Consider the following 21,851-nt stretch of genomic DNA (forward strand, 5'->3'; position numbering starts at 1 on the left):
AGATAGCTCAACAGCAGCAATGTCTGAGGCCAGGGGGCAAGTCCCTCAAACACCTATGCGCAGTAGAGCACATACAGTAAAAGAATGGGGAGGAGAATCTTACAAAATTGAGTTTAAAATATAAAATGTAACTTCTACATTTTGACAGTAAAACTGTATTTTACTTGTCATTAAATTTTTAAAAAACTTTCCTAAAGCACTATATTGTTATGACAATACTATGATCACAGTCTTTTATTTTTAGCTGAAAACTTTTTCAAAGATGCGATATGGAGCAGCAACAAGAATACCACTTTACCAATAAATTGCATGATCTATCTCTCCAACTGTAAATTTGACTGAGGGAAAATGGTTGTGAGGAAAAGTGACAGCCCAGCTTTGGAAGGACATCCTCCATATGCTGCTAATAGAAACTGCCTTGGTTTAAACAACACAGATTTCCATCTTTATATTTTTTTTGCTCATTTACACATTTGCAGCCCTTGCTAAAGTACAATACATAAACAAATTAAACATTGTATCATGATTTTTCACTGACCACACATATAAACAGGTTACAGAAACAAAATACACTTTGCTGAAATGTAAGTAAAAATATACTGGAATACTGTTTAAACAGAATGTCAACTTCAACATTTTAGAACAATGATTTTAACTGTACTATTTTTTTATCAATAGTTTTATGATTTACTATCCATCTACCAAAAATCCAACTACAGATATGTATAATATAACAATAAAATACTATTTTAGGTGTTAGAAAATAAGTTGAAAATCTAAAAGGTGGACAATAGCACCATTAAGAGTTAAAAGCCCTTAAAATCCCATAAAATGAGTGGCTACAAAGTACACTAGAAAACTGTGAAGTATAATCTTCATTCTACAGTAATAAAACTACAGCTAAAAGTAAGAATTCTGTTTTTTTTCACATAAAAGGTGAGATTACAAAAGCTAAAACAACTATGGTAGGTATGTTTGCTACCTACCCTGTCCTGAGTTGTGACTGTGAATAATGGCCACAGTATCATAAATGTACAGCATGCAACCTTCACAATAATGCCATTCAAATTTCTTGTCACAGTATACTGATATGTTAAAACCAGTCTGGATTTGTTTTATGAAAGCACCTTTATATTCCTGAAAGGCACATATTGTACTGTATTATTCACAAGCAAAGTAATCCTTCAGTGGTGCAAATAGGTGGCGAATGACAGGCACACTCCATGACCTTCCAAGAAGTTTTTGTCGGGCTCCTCGTCCCATGTTTGACACATCTGTGTAATGCACTGGAAAGCCAAAGATCCTGCAGGAAGAGAATCATTTAGCATAAAAAGTTTCTGTTGAAAGCATGCCATGACATTTCAAATATAATTTGCATTTGTTTCCAGGATGTTTTTGTTTCACAGAAGAAAATATGGAATGAAAAAGACCACTCAGCCCATCAAACCTGTTCCTTCCACAGGTCACGTATTATTTATCTGCTCAGGAACTCTATCATACTTAATTAGTCTGAATCTCTCGCATCCAAGCAGAAAAAGAGCATGTTTTTTGGTCACTCAACGTACAAATTATGTATATAATAGTTTTCACCGTGGGCAACTCAGTGGCTGGGAAAGATGCTATCTTAGACAAAGTTAAACTGATATTGCTTTATGAAATCATTGCGAATGCCATAATTTTATTTCCCAATTTAGATTTGTTTTGGTCAGTGATAGCCCTGCTTACTGATGGGGGCAGAAATTGGACCTTGTTGCATCCATTTTATGGGTGTCAAATGGGCACAATGAGGCTCAATTTTGGGGACCAACGTCCTGCACCCGGGACTCCTGAAATATAGACATTAGGTCCCTTATGTACGTAAATGAGGGGCTAAATGCCTGTTTTGGTACCTGTTGAGAAATTGATGTCCCAAAAAGCAGAGTGGGCACTGAGCCTGCTCCATTCAACCATACCTGGCATTGAAGCGACCTAAGAACCAGCTGCCAATGAAAACGTGAGTTTTAGTAATTTTTCTTTAAATTCATGAGGAGCCAGGGGCGTAAGAAGTCAACACCAATCGGTTTTACTACACATCATCCTCTATGAAAGCACCGTTATATTCCTGAAACTGGTACCGCTTACAATCAGACCCCCTCCCGCTGTCCTCCACCCCCATCTTCTGGCACTCAGACGAGGCTGCTGCCGGCGAGGCAAGTGGCCCAAAATTCATTCATGCAGAGGGGCGAGCTACCTGTGGAGGCAGGACAGGCTCCAGCAGCTCGCCCAGATTATTAAGTTAAGGCTCGAGGCCCAATTTCAGACTGGCCCTGGGCCCTCTGGTTTGGGCAGTGTTGCGGACGCATCGCCACTATCGCTCCTGAAACTGGGCGTTGACGAATTTCTACCCCTTTGTACCAGTTTTATTTATGATCTATATTAAATCTAGTCACTGCACCTTTATATTGGTTGAGAATTTTCAACACCAACAAATCCTGACATTTTTGACTTCTAGAACATCTGGCAATTAATGTTTGCGCAAAACAAAGTCCATTGATACATTTTAAGATTAGATATTATAATTTGTCAATTTAAATACATGTAGGTATTTATGTCAGTATGTATGACAAATTTATTGGCTAGTTTTCAGAACTGGTTTACAAGTCCCCAGATTTTGATGGTTAAATAAGCAGTTAAACTACTCTTCATTATCAAGTTGCTTAATTCAAAGAAATTTTTAAAATAACAAAACTATTCAGCAGTAACCTTATTGCTACACAGCTTGAATAGGGTAAATTTTCTGAGAATCCTGCGAATTTCATTTTGTTTTTATATTTAAACTCAATGGTCCCATTTAATGCCCTAATATTAAAGGCGAAGTATATTTACAGAATTGCTACAATGATAAATGTTGCAAAAAAAAGAGCTGTACGCTTACTGGTGTCCCTTATTCACTTTTCATAACTATATTTTAAATATATAAGATTATATATATAATCTTTAAAAATGCTGGTTTGATATAGTTTGGTGGCAGACTTTTTCTGTGAAACTGCCCAGATATGGTATGAAATTCTGCTGCAGACACATTAGGGCTGCGAGCATGCTCTCAGCAGGGTACAGCACCCAGAGAAGGTACATGGCCAGAAACTACACACACTGCCTGTGATTTTCCACCCATTGATTTTAACAAATAGAAAATCATGGCTATGTCCCTGCAATTTCCCACCACCTGTTACGTGCAAATGCACAGAATCAGCCCTATCATGTATGGGGAATGTCTCCATTCATCATGTTACTGGAATAGAATTTCATGTGGCAAATAGAAGGAATTTGGGCTTGTTTAGGCTGATCTTGTAACACTATGTATGCATGAACCAAAAAGGCAAAATTGAACCCTTCAACTTTAAATCCCCAGTTTCAAGAAATTGATCAAAAGGTACCATGTATCATGCGATTTGATCTTCTGCTAAAACTTCTTTTTTGGGGAGGGGTTAAAAAAGGACTTAACAGCATAATTTAGAATTGACAATGGGCTTGTCTAACTTTCAACTTCAAGTACAGTTTTGTTACATGATGGTGGAGGAGGAATGCCTGATAGAGCACTTGATAATATTCCAGTAACAGCCACTATGTATAATCGTTTGGTTATGGACAATAAAAATTTCAACTTTCAAATCATTACTCGTAGTTGAGTTTAAGGTCATCCACTTGACAAAGTTCTGAATTAACTGGGTTATTTGCCAATAATGAAACAATGGTGACAGAGATGCATGATTGTGATTTGATAAAGAAAATAACTAGTCTTTTTCTAAGACTTGCATGATCCAATCATCATGCTCAATAAAAACACGCTGGTTATTTCATGCTCAATTGTACAGTTGTTCTGTATAAATAGTATGGCTTCTGCATGATAATGCAAAAATATAATACTATAAGTTACGATTCAATAATAACACTGCCTAATTTTTACTTCCAATGGTAGATCTGGTAAATATATAAAGTCAGTGCAACCGAAGGCTAGAATGATTCAGATAGCCCAGCAGCGCAAGTGACTCGTGCTTGACATACAAATCTGATTGAGTTTCAAAACTGCTGTTCACTTGAGCTCACTTTACTCAGTTGTAACAGTTTCATTAGTTCCCTGCTGAGCGGCTGGATGGAATCCTGGACAGAAGCAAGGTGGCAAAGAAATAAAACCAAATTTTCCTATTTGAACTGTGCCCATTGACAGGTAGCTGATCAGTTACAGGGAGATTCAAGATCTAGACCCACCTGCTTGTACCCCCGGAGGAAAATTTCTGGGCGTGAGTTGTATTTAAGGAAACAAAAGGCTTAAAAAGAAAGGAATAAAGAAATTCTGGCTCTATGAACCTTTTGATAGTGCAACCGTCTTTACAGTGGTAGTCTACTCACAGAGCACAATATGTCCAAGAGCTACTACAGAGTTATTGCAGAGTACAAATACAATAATTTGCTCGTCTCAGTTTGCATCTAGATCACAACCTAAAAGTTAGTAAGCTATTTTATTACATTAAAAATAAGGCAAATTTATTCTAAAAGTATGGTAATGTTCTGCAATGTGGGTTTGGGGACCACATTTCTTTTGAACCTACAAGAATTATGCTTGTAAAATTAATTTTTATTTTTGTTATAGTGAATATTGACTGCTAATTAAAAGTTTTTCTTCTATGATTCTAACTACAATACTCAATACTTTGGTTGCAGTGCATCCATTCTGTAATGATATAACTTAATCCCAAATGTTGGTGCAACTCCGACAACATTCAATCATACTTTTTTTAAATGATTCTCATATGATGACTTAGCAGGTTTTATTAAAAGCATATAAAAGAACTTTGTTAAAATTCAAAAACTGAGTGAAAGTTTTACATTTGTATTATGTTTTGAATAGGTGATACAAATAGATCTCCTGTGGTGTTGCGCATGAAGAGTTAGTCAGGGAAAGCAGGCTATGAAGTATTCAGGGCATGTGGATGAATGAATAGGTGGAATGGTAAGCACATTAGGCAGGCAGGTAAGCTACAAAGCACCACGAATGGATGAGTGAACAAGTGGGCTGGGAACCACTCGGGCTGAGTGAGTAGGAGAGCATATGGGTGGGCTGGGAGGCACTTGGGGCAGGAAAGCCTTGCAAGCACTTGGGCCGTAGAGGCAAGCAGGTAAGTAGGCAGGGCCGTGGAATGGAAGCACTTGAACTGGGCAAGTAAACCACTTAGGCTGAGTGGATGGACATTTTCACAATACTGTCCAACTGTGCGGAGTCATTCCTAGCCTGCCCCAACCTGCCCAGTCAGTCCCAACCCATTCCCGCCTGCGTCTTCTTCACCTGTAAATCTCTCATCAGCTGTTGCTATTTTCAGTTCTCTTACTGCATTTGGCAACTATAGCTGTGATAGTATAGTTGGCAATAACAGTAAAGAATTGAAAATAGCAACAGGTGATGAAAAACGACACTGAACATGCCAGGAATAACTTTAGGTAGATCAGCGCGGGCTAGGAATATCTTAGAAAAGGCCAGGAATGACTGTGGTGGAGAGGGGCAGGCCAGACTATGAAGAATTGCAGATGATTTAGGGTAGACTGGGAATGACTGGGTGGGTGTGGGCTTCTGCAGAGAGCACAAGGAACTGATTGCGCTATTGTAACTTCAGCATATGTGCTGGGAAAACCAAAAGGAGAATCGGTGGGATTTGTCATGATTGACACGGATAGCAGCCAATCGGGAGGAACAAAAGTATTTGCAGAAGAAATGTACAACAATGCCAACCCAGTAATTGAAGTTCCCATCAAGCACTCCAAATTTAGTCTGAGGCTCCCAAAACAGAAGAGAAAACATTTTCCAGAGATTTACAACACTATACGTGCAAATCTGAGAAAGAAAAAGCATTTTAGTCTTAAGTTTAAAACTTTTTTCCTGATAATAAAATTTACTTATACCAGTAAAATTTCAAGTAGATGAAAAATTGAAGATCACTGCTGAAACCAACATCCTAAAATTATTTGAGTGATTTGATTGGTCACCTCCTGCTATTCCGTCTCCATGCCATTTCAGTTTCATCTGTGAATTTATTTTGCTCATTGTTTAGTGGCCCTATCCCTATCTTAATTTTTTCCTTTAGTTACTTATGTGCCTACAGAATACTTTACTATTTCTTTTTATATTCTTTTATACTTTCATTTCATATTTCCACTTTACTTTCCTAATTGTCTTTTGTACCTCTTTCCTACGTTCACCTGAAGCACTGGAGAAAGTGTAGAAAAGATTTACAAGAATTTTACCAAAATACTGAGGATGCAACTTGCAGGGAAGATTGAGCAGACTTAAAATTGTAGGGGTTTCACGTGGAGAAACTAAGCGAGTTCAGAACAAAGGTGCATCAATATAAGCTAGTCACTTACAGATCATATAAAGAATTTAGGAGGAAGTTATTTATACAAAGAGTGGTTAGAATGTGGAACTCGCTGCCACATAGAGTGGTTGAAGCAGATAGCATTGACACATTTAGTGGCGGTTTGATGCATAAACGAGGGAGAAGGGAACAGAGGGATATGGGGGGAAGGGTGCGAAGGGGTAATGACAGTGAGAGGCTTGTGTGGAATATAAACACCGACATAGACCAGTTGGGCTGAATGGCATATATCTGTGCTGTATATTCTATGACATTTGTATGCTATTTGTCAGTTCAGGAATGATAGCTATCAAAAAAAAACTGTGGTTTAATTGCTCAGTTTTCTACTGCTGTCAATTTGTCTTTGGCAGTTACTTATTGAATCAAACTGCTTTTGATAGATTTACATTTAGTCAATCAAGTATGAGATGGATAAGACCTCTTCAGTTATTCAACAGTTTTTGCCTATGGACATGTGGGCATCGAAACACGATGATGCTGTGCTCGTTTAACAGGCGTAAAATGTGTGCAAAAGCATCCAATATGGTGGGCAGCGTATGTGCGCACATTCTGAGCTGGAAGTGCGCCACCCGCCATATTTGTACAGGCATGAAAAGAGGCATTAGCCCATTTACATATGCAACTAAGGGGCCTAACGCCTGTTTGATATCCCCATTTATCAAATTGGTTTGTCTGAATGCAGCCGGTGATGGGCCAGCATCATTCTGGAAAACCAGGTCTGCATGTGGCCTAATCTGCAATCCTTATAGGGACCACTGCAGGCCAAAAAGGTAAGATTTAAAAAAATATTTACCTGAATGTGGAGCCAGGAGGTGCAGGATTGGTGCCCCGACTCCATATTAAAACCACAGACCTCTACCAGCAACCGCTCAAACCCCCTCCCGATCGCTGCCTCCCTCCTTCTCCTGGTCACTGCCCTGATCCCACCCCACCAACCCCCCTCCCCCCACAATCGTTGCCTTACTTACGATAAGTCATCAACTGTTGCTATTTTCGATTCGCTACTGTTATTACCAACTATACTATCACAGCTATAGTTGCCAAGTGCAGTAGGAGAACTAAAAATAGCAACGGCTGATGAGAAATCTACAGGTGAAGAAGACGCAGGCAGGAATGGGTTGGGACTGACTGGGCAGATTCGGGCAGGCTAGGAATGACTGCACGCAGTGCGGACAGTATTGTGAAAATGTCCATCCACTCAGCTGATTTGCTTGCCCAGTTCAAGTGCTTCCATTCCACGGCCCTGCCTACCTACCTGCTTGCATCTACGGCCCAAGTGCTTGCTAGACTTGCCTGCCCCAATTGCCACCCAGCCCACTTACTATGTAAGAGTCCTGTACTTTAAATGAGGAGAGATTGAGTAGAATGGGCCAATACTCTCTGGAGTTTAGAAGAATGAGAACATAAGAACATAAGAAATAGGAGCAGGAGTAGGCTAATCGGCCCCTCGAGCCTGCTCCGCCATTCAATAAGATCATGGCTGATCTGGTCCTAACCTCAAATCTAAAATCATGTCCAATTTCCTGCCCGCTCCCCGTAACCCCTAATTCCCTTTACTTCTAGGAAACTGTCTATTTCTGTTTTAAATTTATTTAATGATGTAGCTTCCACAGCTGCCTGGGGCAGCAAATTCCACAGACCTACCACCCTCTGAGTGAAGAAGTTTCTCCTCATCTCAGTTTTGAAAGAGCAGCCCCTTAGTCTAAGATTATGCCCCCTCGTTCTAGTTTCACCCATCCTTGGGAACATCCTTACCGCATCCACCCGATCAAGCCCCTTCACAATCTTATATGTTTCAATAAGATCGCCTCTCATTCTTCTGAACTCCAATGAGTAGAGTCCCAATCGACTCAACCTCTCCTCATATGTCCGCCCCCTCATCCCCGGGTTTAACCGAGTGAACCTTCTTTGTACTGCCTCGAGAGCAAGTATGTCTTTTCTAAAGTATGGACACCAAAACTGTATGCAGTATTCCAGGTGCGGTCTCACCAATACCTTATATAACTGCAGCAATACCTCCCTGTTTTTATATTCTATCCCCCTAGCAATAAAAGCCAACATTCCGTTGGCCTTCTTGATCACTTGCTGCACCTGCATACTAACCTTTTGATTTTCTTGCACTAGGACCCCCAGATCCCTTTGTACTGCAGTACTTTCCAGTTTCTCGCCATTGAGATAATAACTTGCTCTCCGATTTTTCCTGCCAAAGTGCATAACCTCACATTTTCCAATATTGTATTGCATCTGCCAAATCTCCGCCCACTCACCCAGCCTGTCTATATCCCCTTGTAGGGTTTTTATGTCCTCCTCACTCTCTACTTTCCCTCCCATCTTTGTATCATCTGCAAACTTTGATATGTTACACTCGGTCCCCTCCTCCAAATCGTTAATATAGATTGTAAAGAGTTGGGGACCCAGCACCGACTCCTGCGGAACACCACTGGCTACTGGTTGCCAGTCCGAGAATGTACCATTTATCCCAACTCTCCGCTTCCTGTTAGATAACCAATCCTCCACCCATGCCAGAATATTACCCCCAATGCAGTGATTCTTTATCTTGAGCAATAATCTTTTATGTGGCACCTTGTCGAATGCCTTCTGGAAGTCTAAATACACATCCACTGGTTCCCCTTTATCCACTCTATACGTTATATCCTCAAAGAACTCAAGCAAATTTGTCAGACATGACTTCCCCTTCGTAAAGCCATGCTGACTTTGTCCTATTAAATTATGTTTATCCAAATGTTCTGCTACTGTCTCCTTAATAATAGACTCCAAAATTTTACCCACCACAGATGTTACGCTAACTGGTCTACAATTTCCAGCCTTCTGCCTAATACCCTTTTTAAATAACCGTGTTACATTAGCAGTTTTCCAATCTGCCGGGACCTTTGCCGAGTCCAGAGAATTTTGGAAAATTATTACCAAAGCATCCACAATCCCTACTGCCACTTCCCTCAAGACCCTGGGATGTAAGCCATCAGGTCCAGGGGATTTATCCGCCTTGAGTCCCATTAATTTACTGAGTACCAATTCCTTAGTGATTTTAATCGTATTTAGCTCCTCGCCCCCTAGAGCCCCCCGTTTGTCCACTGTTGGGATATTCTTAGTGTCCTCTACCGTAAAGACTGAAACAAAATATTTGTTCAGCGTTTTTGCCATCTCCATGTTTCCTACCATTAATTTCCCGGTCTCATCCTCTAAGGGACCTACGTTTGCCTTAGCCACCCTTTTTCTTTTTATATAACTGTAGAAACTCTTGCTATCTGTTTTTATATTTTTTTGCTAATTTATTTTCATAATCTATCTTCCCTTTCTTAATCAATCCTTTCGTTACTTTTTGCTGTCTTTTGAAGACTTCCCAATCTTCTATCCTCCCACTAAGTTTGGCTACCTTATATGTCCTTGTTTTTAGTCGGATACTATCCTTAATTTCTTTACTTAGTCACGGATGGCTGTCATTTCTTTTACACCCTTTTTTCCTCAGTGGAATATTTTTTTTTTGAAAGTTGTAGAATAACTCCTTAAATGAACACCACTGTTCATGTACCGTCTTACCCTTTAATCTATTTTCCCAGTCCACTTTAATCAATTCCGCTCTCATACCATCATAGTCTCCTTTATTCAAGCTCAGTACGCTTGTTTGAGAACCAACCTTCTCACCCTCTAATTGGATATGGAATGTAACCATGTTATGGTCACTCATTCCAAGGGGATCCTTAACTAGGACATTATTAATTAATCCTGGCTCATTACACAGGACCAGGTCCAAGGTTGCTTGCCCCCTTGTAGGATCAGTTACATACTGCTCAAGAAATCCATCCCTAATACACTCAATAAACTCTTCCTCAAGGCTACCCTGCCCAATTTGATTTGTCCAGTTAATATGATAGTTAAAATCCCCCATAATTATAGCTGTTCCCTTATTACATGCCCTGACTATTTCCTGATTAATACTTCTTCCAGCAGAGTTTCAACTATTAGGAGGCCTATATACTACGCCCACGAGTGTTTTTTTCTCCTTATTATTCCTTATCTCTACCCAAACTGTTTCATTATCCTGATCCTTTGTCCCAATATCTTTTCTCTGTATTACAGTGATTCCTTCCCTTATTAACATAGCCACCCCACCTCCCCTTCCTTCCTGCCTGTCCTTCCTGATTGTTAAATACCCTGGCATATTTAATTCCCAGTCGTGGTCACCCTGCAGTCATGTTTCTGTAATGGCCACAAGATCATACCCATACGTCGTTATTTGTGCCGTTAACTCGTCCATTTTGTTACGAATGCTACGTGCATTCAGATAAAGAACTTTCAAATATGTTTTGTGACACTTAGTTCCTGCTTTTTCCTTTTTTAACACTTTACCTTTTTCTCCATAGCTTCTGTCCCTTCCTGACACGCTTTCCTCTGTCTCCCTGCTCAGGTTCCCAACCCCCTGCCACAGCTTTGATGCTGGGTTAATCGCCTTGCACCTTCTAGTTTTTATTTTATCTGTCGTGCCTAAAGTACACTTTCTTTCCGCTGCTCTACGCTTTTCCCTTTCACTTGTTCTTGAACAACTGTTTGTACTATTTGTATTGTAGATTTCCCCTGGGTCTTCCCCTCTCTTGCTGCTCTCAACTTTATTCCCTTCTGACTCCCCGCTCAGGTTCCCATCCCCCTGCCACTCTAGTTTAAACCTTCCCCAACAGCAATGAGAGGTGATCTCATTGAAATATATAAGATTCTGAGGGGGCTTGACAGGGTAGATACTGAGAGGTTGTTTCCCATTGCTGGAGAGTCTAGAACTAGGGGGCACAGTCTCAGGATAAGGGTTTGGCCATTTAAGACTGAGATGAGGAGGAATTTCTTCACTCAGAGGGTTGTGAATCTTTGGAATTCTCTACCCCAGAGGGCTGTGGATGCTGAGTCGTTGAATATATTCAAGGCTGAGAGAGATACATTTTTGGACTCTAGAGGAATCAAGGGATATGGGGATCAGGTGGGAAAGTAGAGTTGAGGTTGAAGATCAGCCATGATCTTATTGAATGGCGAAGCAGGCTCGAGGGTCGTATGGCCTACTCCTGCTCCTATTTCTTATGTTCTTTCTTATGTTACCCTCCTTCCTGATTGCTTACCATCTCTCTTCAGTTGCCCCCCTCCTTCCGATCACTAACCTGGCTCTTCCTAGATCTACCTGAGGGCTGCTGTAGGCGATGCAGCAGCCCGAACTTAAAATGGTCTTCGCTGGTGAGCTGCCTGGGGATGCCGAGCAGGCGTCTGCAACTTGCCAGTCTGATGTATATGAGGCCCAAGTCCCAATATCGGGTGGGCTTTGAGCCTACTCACTCTGGTGCAGGGATCGTTTCCTGCACCCAGTTTGTGCTGGCCTGTTTCTAGACCATGATATCTTGAGGTGTGACACACCAAAGTGTGACACATTCAGGTGTTATGCCTTTAAAAGGTGCAATGTGATGGATGCATGCTTTTAAATATGGATAGAGTGCATTAAAAACAGCATCAGCTGAAATTACATTTCTTGGTTGGACTGGCAAAGGTCACAAAAAAAGGAGTTTAAGTTACAAATCTTAAATTAATGTAACATTCCTTCTCAAACATAATACATTGTGCTAGCGCGTTATAGATATGGAATGTGAGCACATGTAACAGCAGTAGTTTTGTCCCAATATCACCACTTTTGCATGCATAATGGGGAAGGGCAAGGAGATTTAGGCATTCATGTGCACAAGTTGAAAAGTCATACAACTGATCTAGCCATTCCTATACCCATTCTGACAACCATCTTGAACTCTATTCCCCATTTCATGCAAGCTTACACAGATTATGTTGCACATAAACACTGATGTCAGATAGCATTACTCATAAAAACCTACATGACATTACCTCACAGATGAGCATTGAAGCATATTAAATATAATTTTTCTCCTACTTTTTACACAGATAAAGGGCAAAGGTGGCCAGCCCAACCTTGATGACACATTATTATAGAGAAAGTGTGAAGATCATAAACTGTTTGAATGACATATCTCTATTTACACAGGTGGAATCCCAAAACTTTCAAAAAGCATTTGAAACAACCTTCAGGCACTGGTCACATTATTCGCTTTGCTAATTCTATAGATTTCCCGTTTACTCAGAAGGGAAAAGGCTACCACGTATTCTGTTCACAAGGATCACATAAGTACTTAAGATTACAGAAATTAAGCACAGAAGGAGGTCACTCATCCTATCACACCTATCTACTCTGATCCTACTTCCCTGGAATTTCCCTGTATACTGTTATATTCTTTCTTTTGACAAAGTGACAAAACTCAAAGCATACTAATAACACAAGTCCTAGAAGACAATAGGGCCTAGAAACTGGTTGATGCTGGCGTAAAATGGGCGCCAAAGCATCCAAATAGACGGGTACCTGCACATTCCCCACTGGAAGTGCGCTGCCCTCCACATCAGTAAAGACAGAAAAGGCCTGAAACTTGGCGTTAGGTCCTTTGCATGTACAAATGAGGGGCCTAAAGCCTGTTTAAGGGCCCCATTGCAAAATTGGTCTGCCCTGAACTCAGTTGGCACCAGGCCAGCTGTGTTCAGGAAAACGAGGTCTACATGCAGCCTAACCAGCAGTCTTTAAAGGGACTGCTGCAAGTTGCCATCCAAAAAGTAAGTGTTAACAAATACTTACCTAAATGTTGAGGCAGAAGAAACAGGAGTGCTCCTGCCAGCTTCACTGCAGTGTCGAAGACTGTTGCCGGTTCCCGCTCGGCCTCTTTCCCGATCGCCCCCTTTCACCTGATTGCAGAAGCACCCCTCACAGCTCCATTGCAGTAATGAAGATCATTGCCATCTCCCACTTAGTCCCCTACCAATCACCCCCCTCTCCCAATCGATTCCCCCTTTCCTATCCGCTTCCTCTCCCAACCACTTCCCCCGCTCTCCCGATGCCTTCCTTTCCGATTGCCTCCTCCCCTCCATCTGATCACCTCCCTCCCTCCAGATCACATTCCCCTCTCTCCCGATTGCCCCCTCACTCCTGATCACTTGCCTCTCAATCTTAATTGTTGCCTCTCAATCTTAATTGCCCCCTTCCACCCGATCACACCCTCCCTCTCAATCGCTTCCCTCCTCTCCCCTCCCAATCGCACCCCTGCTTCCCGATTGCTCCCTCTCCCAATTGCGCTCATCCCTCCCGATCGCCTTGCCCCTCTTCCTCCCTATTGCCTCTCCCAATTGCAGTGGCCCAAAATCCAATGCCAATTTGCTGGTAAGCTGCCTGGGGACGCCAAGGCCCAAAGCCGGACATGTCTCATTCCCTGTACCCAGTTTGCAATTTCTAACCTAAGTGTTCAGGGGTTATTACAGGCCTTTATGGATTGTTAGGTTGGTTTGGAGCAATCATGTGGCAGAATATTGAAGGCACTCAATCAATGCATGGTTGAAATTCATCCCTGGTATCCTCTATTTTGTGTAACATACAAGATACTCCCCACTTTTCCCTCCCATTATGAAAAATAGCCAATGGCACACAAGGCAAGTTGATTGTATAGATGAGAAAATCATCCTAATGAATAAAAATGGGTCTTATCACAAATACAAAAGGACAATTGTCTCATGTAAACTTATGTCTCGTGAAAATTTTACAGAAAAATAACCTGCATTTCCAGATGAACAAATGAATAGTTTAGAGATTATAATTACCAGGGACAAAGTACCTTGGGACAAATTTTATGATTTAGTGCTCCTGTACAGTGCGTTGTGCGATGGAAGGGCACATCGAACAGACAGAAAATTGTGGGCCATGAATCGGGTGTGCAGATCACTGCATCTGAATTCTTGATGTTTGCTCCCATTATATAATGTTTGCTCCCATAATGCTGGGAGCATTATGTTTTAAAATATACCCCCTTGTATTATTCACTACCTAAAAACATTTTTATCTTGGAGCAGTTTCATCAAGCTCGTTTCTTGCTCACTTAAGCTTCACATAAGACTCAGCTGTCTGCCATGGAGTTTACCAGCAAATGATACCAATGAAAATGAACTTTTCTGATAGAAAAGTTGTGGCCAGGCATTTTCAAATCTTCTGCATCAGGTACCCTGAATAATTTCAATCTCAGTATGTTTACTTCTGGAAGAAGGTGCTCATAAAGGTGATAGATGTTTTGTTGAGCAATGGAATACTCTTGCACTTATTTGCATCCAGCAGCATTGTACACTCCCAGATTTGCCCATGTTGCTCTTATGGAAAAATGAGACACAATAAATGACAACATCTCTCTCGTGCTGGTTAGTTTCATATAAAACCTGAATTACCATTATGCACACACACACACATGCTGCATTGTGCATCCAGTGTAAATACTTGAGGTTCGATTTTTGAAGAATACTGGAGTATTTGGTATGTGCAATGAGGATAATCCAGTCTATCTGCACATAAAGTAAATCTATTTACCAGCGCAAGTCAATTGCCTTAATGGAAGGAGCAGGACTTTCATTGGTAATCAGAAAGGGCAGTTTTAATGCAGGTCATGAAGTCAAGAAGTGCTGCATTCACTCCAGCTGGTTGCACTTCAACTGACAACAGCATTAGTCCAGCATTGAGTTACCTATTTGGGTGGGTCTTGGTGAAGGTGGATCCAGTATGTGATTCAGCCACCCTCTATTGTAATTTCTATACCATATTTTATGCCACTACACATGTAACATAGTTGTGTAAATCCTAATGCAACAAAGGCAATGGAAAATAAAATTGGATAGAGAGCAAAACGGGCTGCCTTCTGTTTTGCGCTACTGCCCAAGATGGATTTATACCCCATTAAATGCAGAGTATATCTCCCACTGCAATGCACCAACAATGTGTCTTAAGACTATTTCAGAAATTGTGGTGCATGCCAGTCATCCTTATAAACTCTCTGGGTGAAGTTAGTGTTGGATTCTGTGTGCTGCAGTGTGCTGTGAACATGCTTCACTAGGTACTGAACTGAGACAATTTCACTTGGCACAAGGGGGAATCCTCCACCCCAACAATCTGGGCTGAATTTTAGCCTAGGTCCCAGAGGTGAGTTTATTGCACCAGATCTCCTATCATTATTGGTTTGAATTAAATAAACTTAGTGCAACTGAAACTATTTTTCACAGGCACCTTTAAACCAGTTAAGTATACATACTGTGACTGAAACAGGCTTTCACATTGCTGAGTACACATTTATTTTTAGTACAAAGATTAGACACATTTTCTGGTTGCAGATTTCTAAAGCAGCCTGGATACAGAAAATTTTCAGAAAGCTGGTGGTGATCATTACAGGAAACAACATGCTATAATATTCCATCATCTCTGACTTTCCTTTCTTGTGAATTGCTTCACAGTGATCCATATCTGATATGACATGTTGCGTCAGGTAATTGAAGAATCTGGGTTCACCCATGTGATTTTCCCCACAGCATATCCTTGATTTAAGTTATGCTGTTGGACACAGGGAGGGATAGAAAATAGGTTCAGTGAATCTGAAATGGGAGAGGAAAAAATAAATTTTAAAATGGGGGTGAAAGACGCATTTAAAAGAAATGCTGGCAAGGCTCACCTCTCCAGTTCTGTGCACCACAGAATGTCCTCCTTCCCATTCATGATAACTGGGAAATGCTGATCCTTGCCCTGCTTGATAGAGTTCGACCTGGTCGTTATGGTCCTAACTTTGCTAAACTGTAGAACATTGTAATACAAAAGGTCAGGGTCCATTTCATGAGATATACAACTAAAAGCTCAGTTTCAACACAGTATAAATAAATTATTACCTCTATTTTACAACAGAGTAAGATTAGTTATATATCTCCACAATTCTGAAGACTTTCAGCTATCAGGATAAACTCTGTGCTCTCAGTAAGGAACTTGGGCTTTAAGGGACCATGGGTCTGAGATAGGGCTAACACTGTGGTCTCAATTCTCTGACTGGTGCTCTCCCTGTGAGATCAGTTTCTAGCTGGGTGCAGTGAAATTTAGTTTCTTTTTATGAATAATTGTACTGAAGTGGGATAAGATATTATGTAAAGCTGTTAAATAGAAGCTCGCCCCCTCCACCATTACTGCTCCATCCTGCCAAAAATGACAGTACATGAGAGCATTCAAAAATGCTCTCATGTAACTTAACATGTAAAAAGTTAGCTTTTAAAAACATGCAAGAAGTCATGGAACAAGAAAAGATATCAGCCAATTTTTTCCCCAGATCAATTATTTGACTATTTAAATTTGAAGGTACTGGCCCCAAAATTCCCCATACCACAATTCCAGCAGTTTCACTGGCATCATGCCCAATAGTGCCCTCAAACACTACCCCTGCTGGAGTCCGCAGGGTCAGAGGGAGGGCACCTCATTTACATGGGTCAGGCAGGCGCAAGTGCCACATCAGGTGCATCGCTAGTGTGCGTCTCCTAATGAGTGATATAAACTCCAGCGCCCATCTGTTGGGGTGGGTGGGTTTTTCCAGGCCCGCCACCACAACTTCAGCCACTGTCCTATTGGCCCCCTGAGCACATGGGCTGATCTGGAGAATTCTTTTAAATTTTAAAGACTTTAGAGGTCCAGACCACATCTCGCCACTGGGCGAGGTCCTCTTCCAATCTCTGTAATCACATTTGGCACTTTGATCTTCATTGTGTTATAATAGCAGGTTCTGAGTCTGCAGTGTCTCTCCCCCAAAAAGCTGCTGAGGCCAGGGGTCAATTGACAATTTCAAAACTAAGATTGATAGATTTTTGTTAGGTAAGGGTATTAAGGGATGTGGAACCAAGGCGGGTAAATGGATTTGAGGTACAGATCAGCCATGATCTAATTGAATGGTGAACAGGCTTGGGGGACTGAATGGCCTACTCCTGTTCCTATTGTCAGTATGCTATTAATATAGAAGTTGTCCGAGTATGTTGAATGTGCTTTAATGCAGGATGAAGGGAGTGGTGAAGGATGTAACAAGCACGGTTAAGCGAGGGGATTTGTGTAAGTTATCAGGGTACTGCAATGTGCAGGTCAGCGGAATTGCTGAGCAATTAGCTGATTCCTCACATCTCTTGCTGCAAAGTGTTGAGAAGGACCTATTTCTTTTAGTGCTTCCTCAACATCCCCTGCTCTTCCTTGTCCGATGAGGACTGCTCCAGCTGTGCCTCCTCCAAATGCAGGCCTCTCTTTATGGCGAGGTTGTTCAATATGCAGCATACCATTACCATGCTGGACTCTTTGTGGGGCATATTGTAGAGAGCCCTCAGATCTGATGAGACACCTGAACCTCTGCTTCAGCATCCCTATGGTGTGCTCAATAATGATCCTGGTGATCCTCTGGCTTTGATTATACCCGTGCTGCTCAGATATTGTGGGTTTGTGGAAAGGTGTTAAGAGCCACATCTGAAGCCTCTGTCCCCCAGCAGCCATCCTGCCATGTTCCTGGGAGGGTTGAATATTGGGGGGATGGTAGACTGGTGCAGGATAAAAATGTGTTGTGAAATCTGCCTGGGTCCCTTGCAGAAACTTACATGATCCTGTTTCTGTGATCGGACACTAGCTGGACAATATGTAGTGGTAGCCTTTTCTATTGATGAATGCTGCTGGCTGGTGTTCTGGTGTCCTGATGGCTAAACGTGTGCAGCCAATGACGCCCTTGATGCAAGGAAAGCTAGCCACACTGCAAATCCTTGAGCTCTCTTGTGTTGACTGTTAAGGTTAATGGGGAAGGTGATGTATAGCTGAGCTCCAGTGTACAGGACATTGGTGACCTGCTTAATGCAGCTGTGTACTGCAGCTGGGATATGCGGCGGATGTCCCCTACAGAAGATGGAAATGAGCCAGTTTAGGGGAGTGGGGTCTTTAGCAGATACTGGCAAACCATGCCCCCCAGTTCAAACTGGAGGCTGCAGAGGTCTGCGACAGCCCGACTGGAAAAGCACAGCATTCTGATACACTGCTCTTCAGATAGATCCAAGAAAGTGACTCTTGGCTAGTATACCCTGTGTGCTGGATATGACCTCCTACAAGCAGTCCCCCTCACCTGCTATCTTCTGGTAACCTGGTGTTGGTTGCTGAGGCTGATGCTTCTCATCCTCCAAGTGCTCCCCCATCCAAATGAAATAAACAATTAAAGAACCCATGATAAGCACAGAAAGCTTACTAAGGGTGATAAGGCAAGAAAAGTACAAATGAAGCGAGCTGGAAACTGGAAACTTTCCTGGCAAACCAGACAGTAAAAAGATCCTTTAAATAAAGCTTCAGTGACTCTGAGACACCAATTCTGTCAGGTTTTACTGCTGGGTCAGGCACTGGGTGGGGCTGCTGTGATTTTTATAATATCAAGTTAAAATGGCACGGCGTCCTGATTTTAATGTATTTATGAGGCCTCGCCTGCCTATGTCGTCCAGGATCAAAAAACTGCGTGGTTACAATAGCAGCATTGAGAATGGTATGCTACTGCCATTTTAACCACCTGCTCGCCCCATTCCGCCGGCAGGCAGGATTAAAATCGGACCTTTAATTTCTTATTAAGTAGAAAATTATAAGATAGAATATGTCAACTAATTTGAAGCATTTTAATTCAACTGAAAATATTTTTATCTGTTTGTTCATTTAGCTGCAATAGCTGAATTAGCTAAAACCTAGTTCCAAATCTTTTTCTCATATCAAAATATTGTACATAGCCTAAAATATCTGACCAGCGAAAGGTTAGAAAACGTTACAATCTGTTGACCAGTTGTTTGCCAGATTCCTTTTTAGGGTACATCATTGTTTGTTGCCTCACTCCATTGCAATAATTTGTAGCATTAATTATTTTCATAATAATAGATGTGTTGACATTACTCTGATAATATTATTCTAAAGATTTTTTTTATCATCCCTGGTAAATTAGATGTACACTAAAAAAAAGTAAAATCTTAAGAGTCCATTTAGCAGGTCAATAGGCTTGCTGTCTTGAAAAATAAGTCTGTGTCTTCGCTGGTGTTATGTTCTACTAGGCGATATAACCAATTTATTTATATGATTAAAATTTACGGCTAGCTTGAATTAGACGGTGTTGGTGAATGCTCACATCAGACCCTGAGTAGAAAATTTAAGTGGGATTTTTAAAAAAATAATAATTTTTGACCCTGATTGTCAGATAATCAAACACTTGGGCCAGGAATTTCCTCAGAGCTGCTCACACTCTGCCGCTATACCTTCACCGTAAGTGAAGGGGTAGCTTGTAAAAGGGACTTCTGCAGTACTTCTGGTGAAGCTTCGGCATCTGAGGTGGTATCTATGAGGAAATTCCCGGTCCTGGAGTCTTGCTGTCATTATCAATTACTTATAGGTCATGTTGATCTCAGATTGGACCTTACATAAAAAAACTAAGACTTGCATTTATATAGCTTCTGTCACGTCTGCAAGCCATCCCAAAGCACTTCACAGTTAATTAATAACTTTTTGAAGTGTAGTCACTGTTGTTATGTATCAAATACAATAGAAAATTTGTACACAGTGGCATTCCATAAATAGCAATGAGATGAATGACCAGTTAATCTGCTTTGATGTCATTGGTTAAAGGATGAATGTTGGCCAGAACATGCTCTTCATGAAAAAGTGCCATAGGATCTTCTACGTCCACTTGAAAAGGTAGACAAAGTTTCAGTTTAACATATCACTGAAAAGATGGCATCCCCAACAAAATAGTACTGCCTCAGCACTGCACAGAAGTGTCAGCCAATATTATATGCTCTAGTCATGGAGTGGGACTTGAACCCACAATCTTCAGACTCAGAGGAAGAGGGCTATTCTGAGCCAAGCTGACACTCCCTCTACACGGTTCCAGGAAAGCACTTTATCCCTAACCTCAGAAGATTACTCTCTACTGTACCAGCATAATATTTCCATTTCTCACAACAGCCATCCTTGTTGTGTTCTTTCTGATTGAGTATGCCATTATGAACAATGGATGGGGAAAAGTCATCCAGGGTTCCTATTCCTGATTGCTATCCAATGACTCATGCTGGAAAGTATCTGTGTGGAGGATGAGTGAGGGCAGATCAGGCTAGGCTGTGTTGCATTTCACAGTGAGTAGTCCACTGTCACCCATCATCAAGGATCACACAAGAAAGGCTGCTTCGGCATGGTTCTGGACTTCTGCCAGTGCCCGTGGAACCATACTCTAGCAATAGTCAGTGCTACCTGAAGAGGAAAGGGTAAAATGAGAAAGTATTGTAGACTTGTGCCAACTGGTTTCAGTAGAACATTTGCAAATGTAAAAAGTCAAAATTTACATCTCTGTCTATCCTAAACTGCAACCCAACACCTAAAGCTGAAAATACAAATTTACAACCCATTCCACAGCCACCAACTTTACTTGGATAAGAATTCTCCAAATCAGCACCAAGATATACGGAGAGCAATGTTGATAACAATATTTGTCATGCCAATCTTTTAACTGAAATAAATGAAACAAAATCTGAATTTTTCAGTGAATTTCATTCCCACTGTCTTTTTTTGGGAAAATAAGAATACAATTGCAGAATTCTGTTTTTAACTATTATACGGAGTGTGATAGTCATGGGTTTGGAAAGGTAGCAAGGGGCCTGGAATAGCAGGATTAGTTGCATCATAGATCCATTTACAGAGCTCCCAGAACCGCTCTGGAATTTCACATCTCTTTACTGGAATTGGGAAATGGTGTGACCAGTATGAGTTAGCAATAGTCAGTGTCTTCAGCAGAGGAGGGGGGAAAATGGGGAAGTGCTATGGACTTGTGCCAACTAGTATCTATGTTGAGAAACACAAACATTTCTGTAGAACTCTTGCAGCTGTCAGAGAGAAGAGACTTTAACACAGTGGTCTTTAAAAACAGCCCATTGTATTTTTCATGCTTATACATTTTCTAGATTGAAATATGTAGAATGTTCTAAAATATGGTAAATGTTAAATAGACATTCACCTAAAAGTGATTAAATCTATTATAGCCATGTCGTACAAAGCTTACCTTTGCTATCCTACCATGCTCAAGGCAGTCCTGGAGTTCCAGTTTATCTGCTGAAGAAGCAACCAGGGGCCTGAGAATGTGGAAAATCTGACTTCAGTGCCAAATATTCCATGTATTTTCTGTATCATGCATTTTCAAGCAACGCGGAGGCATTTCTTCATGTTATAAGAGGACTGACCACAGTAATAGCAACAGCTGAAACATTTATTGATGCTGGCCAATCAAGGGACAACACTCTTCACTATGAAGAAATGTAACCAAGGTATTCAGAACAGTTTTTACTAACATCATGTCAACAAATGGAAGCAAAATAACCTGTAAACAGACAGTGACAGATACAATAACTCTTTTTATTATGAAGATGTGGGGGCTGGCAAAGTAACTACTAGCCATAATGGAGCCTTTGCCAGAAAAATATGAGTTTAATGAAAAGTTTGTGCTAAATGAGATTCTACTGTATATATTT

The 21,851-nt window shown here is 41.1% G+C and overlaps 1 protein-coding gene across 6 annotated transcripts in view; it reads right to left on the reverse strand.

The window, feature by feature from the left end:
• Nucleotides 1-701: 701 nt before the first annotated feature.
• The window catches only part of LOC137335203 (DNA (cytosine-5)-methyltransferase 3B-like), a 218,830-nt gene continuing 197,680 nt past the window's right edge, over nucleotides 702-21,851 (reverse strand). The window contains exons 20-22 of one of the 6 annotated variants that reach the window (XM_068000421.1): nucleotides 21,386-21,455; nucleotides 15,986-16,104; nucleotides 702-1,303 (exon numbers count right to left, since the gene is read on the reverse strand). In XM_068000421.1, the coding sequence (XP_067856522.1) occupies nucleotides 1,162-1,303; nucleotides 15,986-16,104; nucleotides 21,386-21,455 (331 nt within the window). In that variant the 3' untranslated portion in view covers nucleotides 702-1,161. Of the gene's footprint in view, nucleotides 1,304-15,616; nucleotides 15,909-15,985; nucleotides 16,105-21,385; nucleotides 21,456-21,851 lie in introns of those variants that run through there. The other 5 variants (XM_068000423.1, XM_068000422.1, XM_068000424.1 and 2 more) reach the window with 5 other exon arrangements.

The sequence above is a fragment of the Heptranchias perlo genome, chromosome 19 (assembly GCF_035084215.1).
Source record: "Heptranchias perlo isolate sHepPer1 chromosome 19, sHepPer1.hap1, whole genome shotgun sequence".
NCBI lineage: Eukaryota > Metazoa > Chordata > Chondrichthyes > Hexanchiformes > Hexanchidae > Heptranchias > Heptranchias perlo.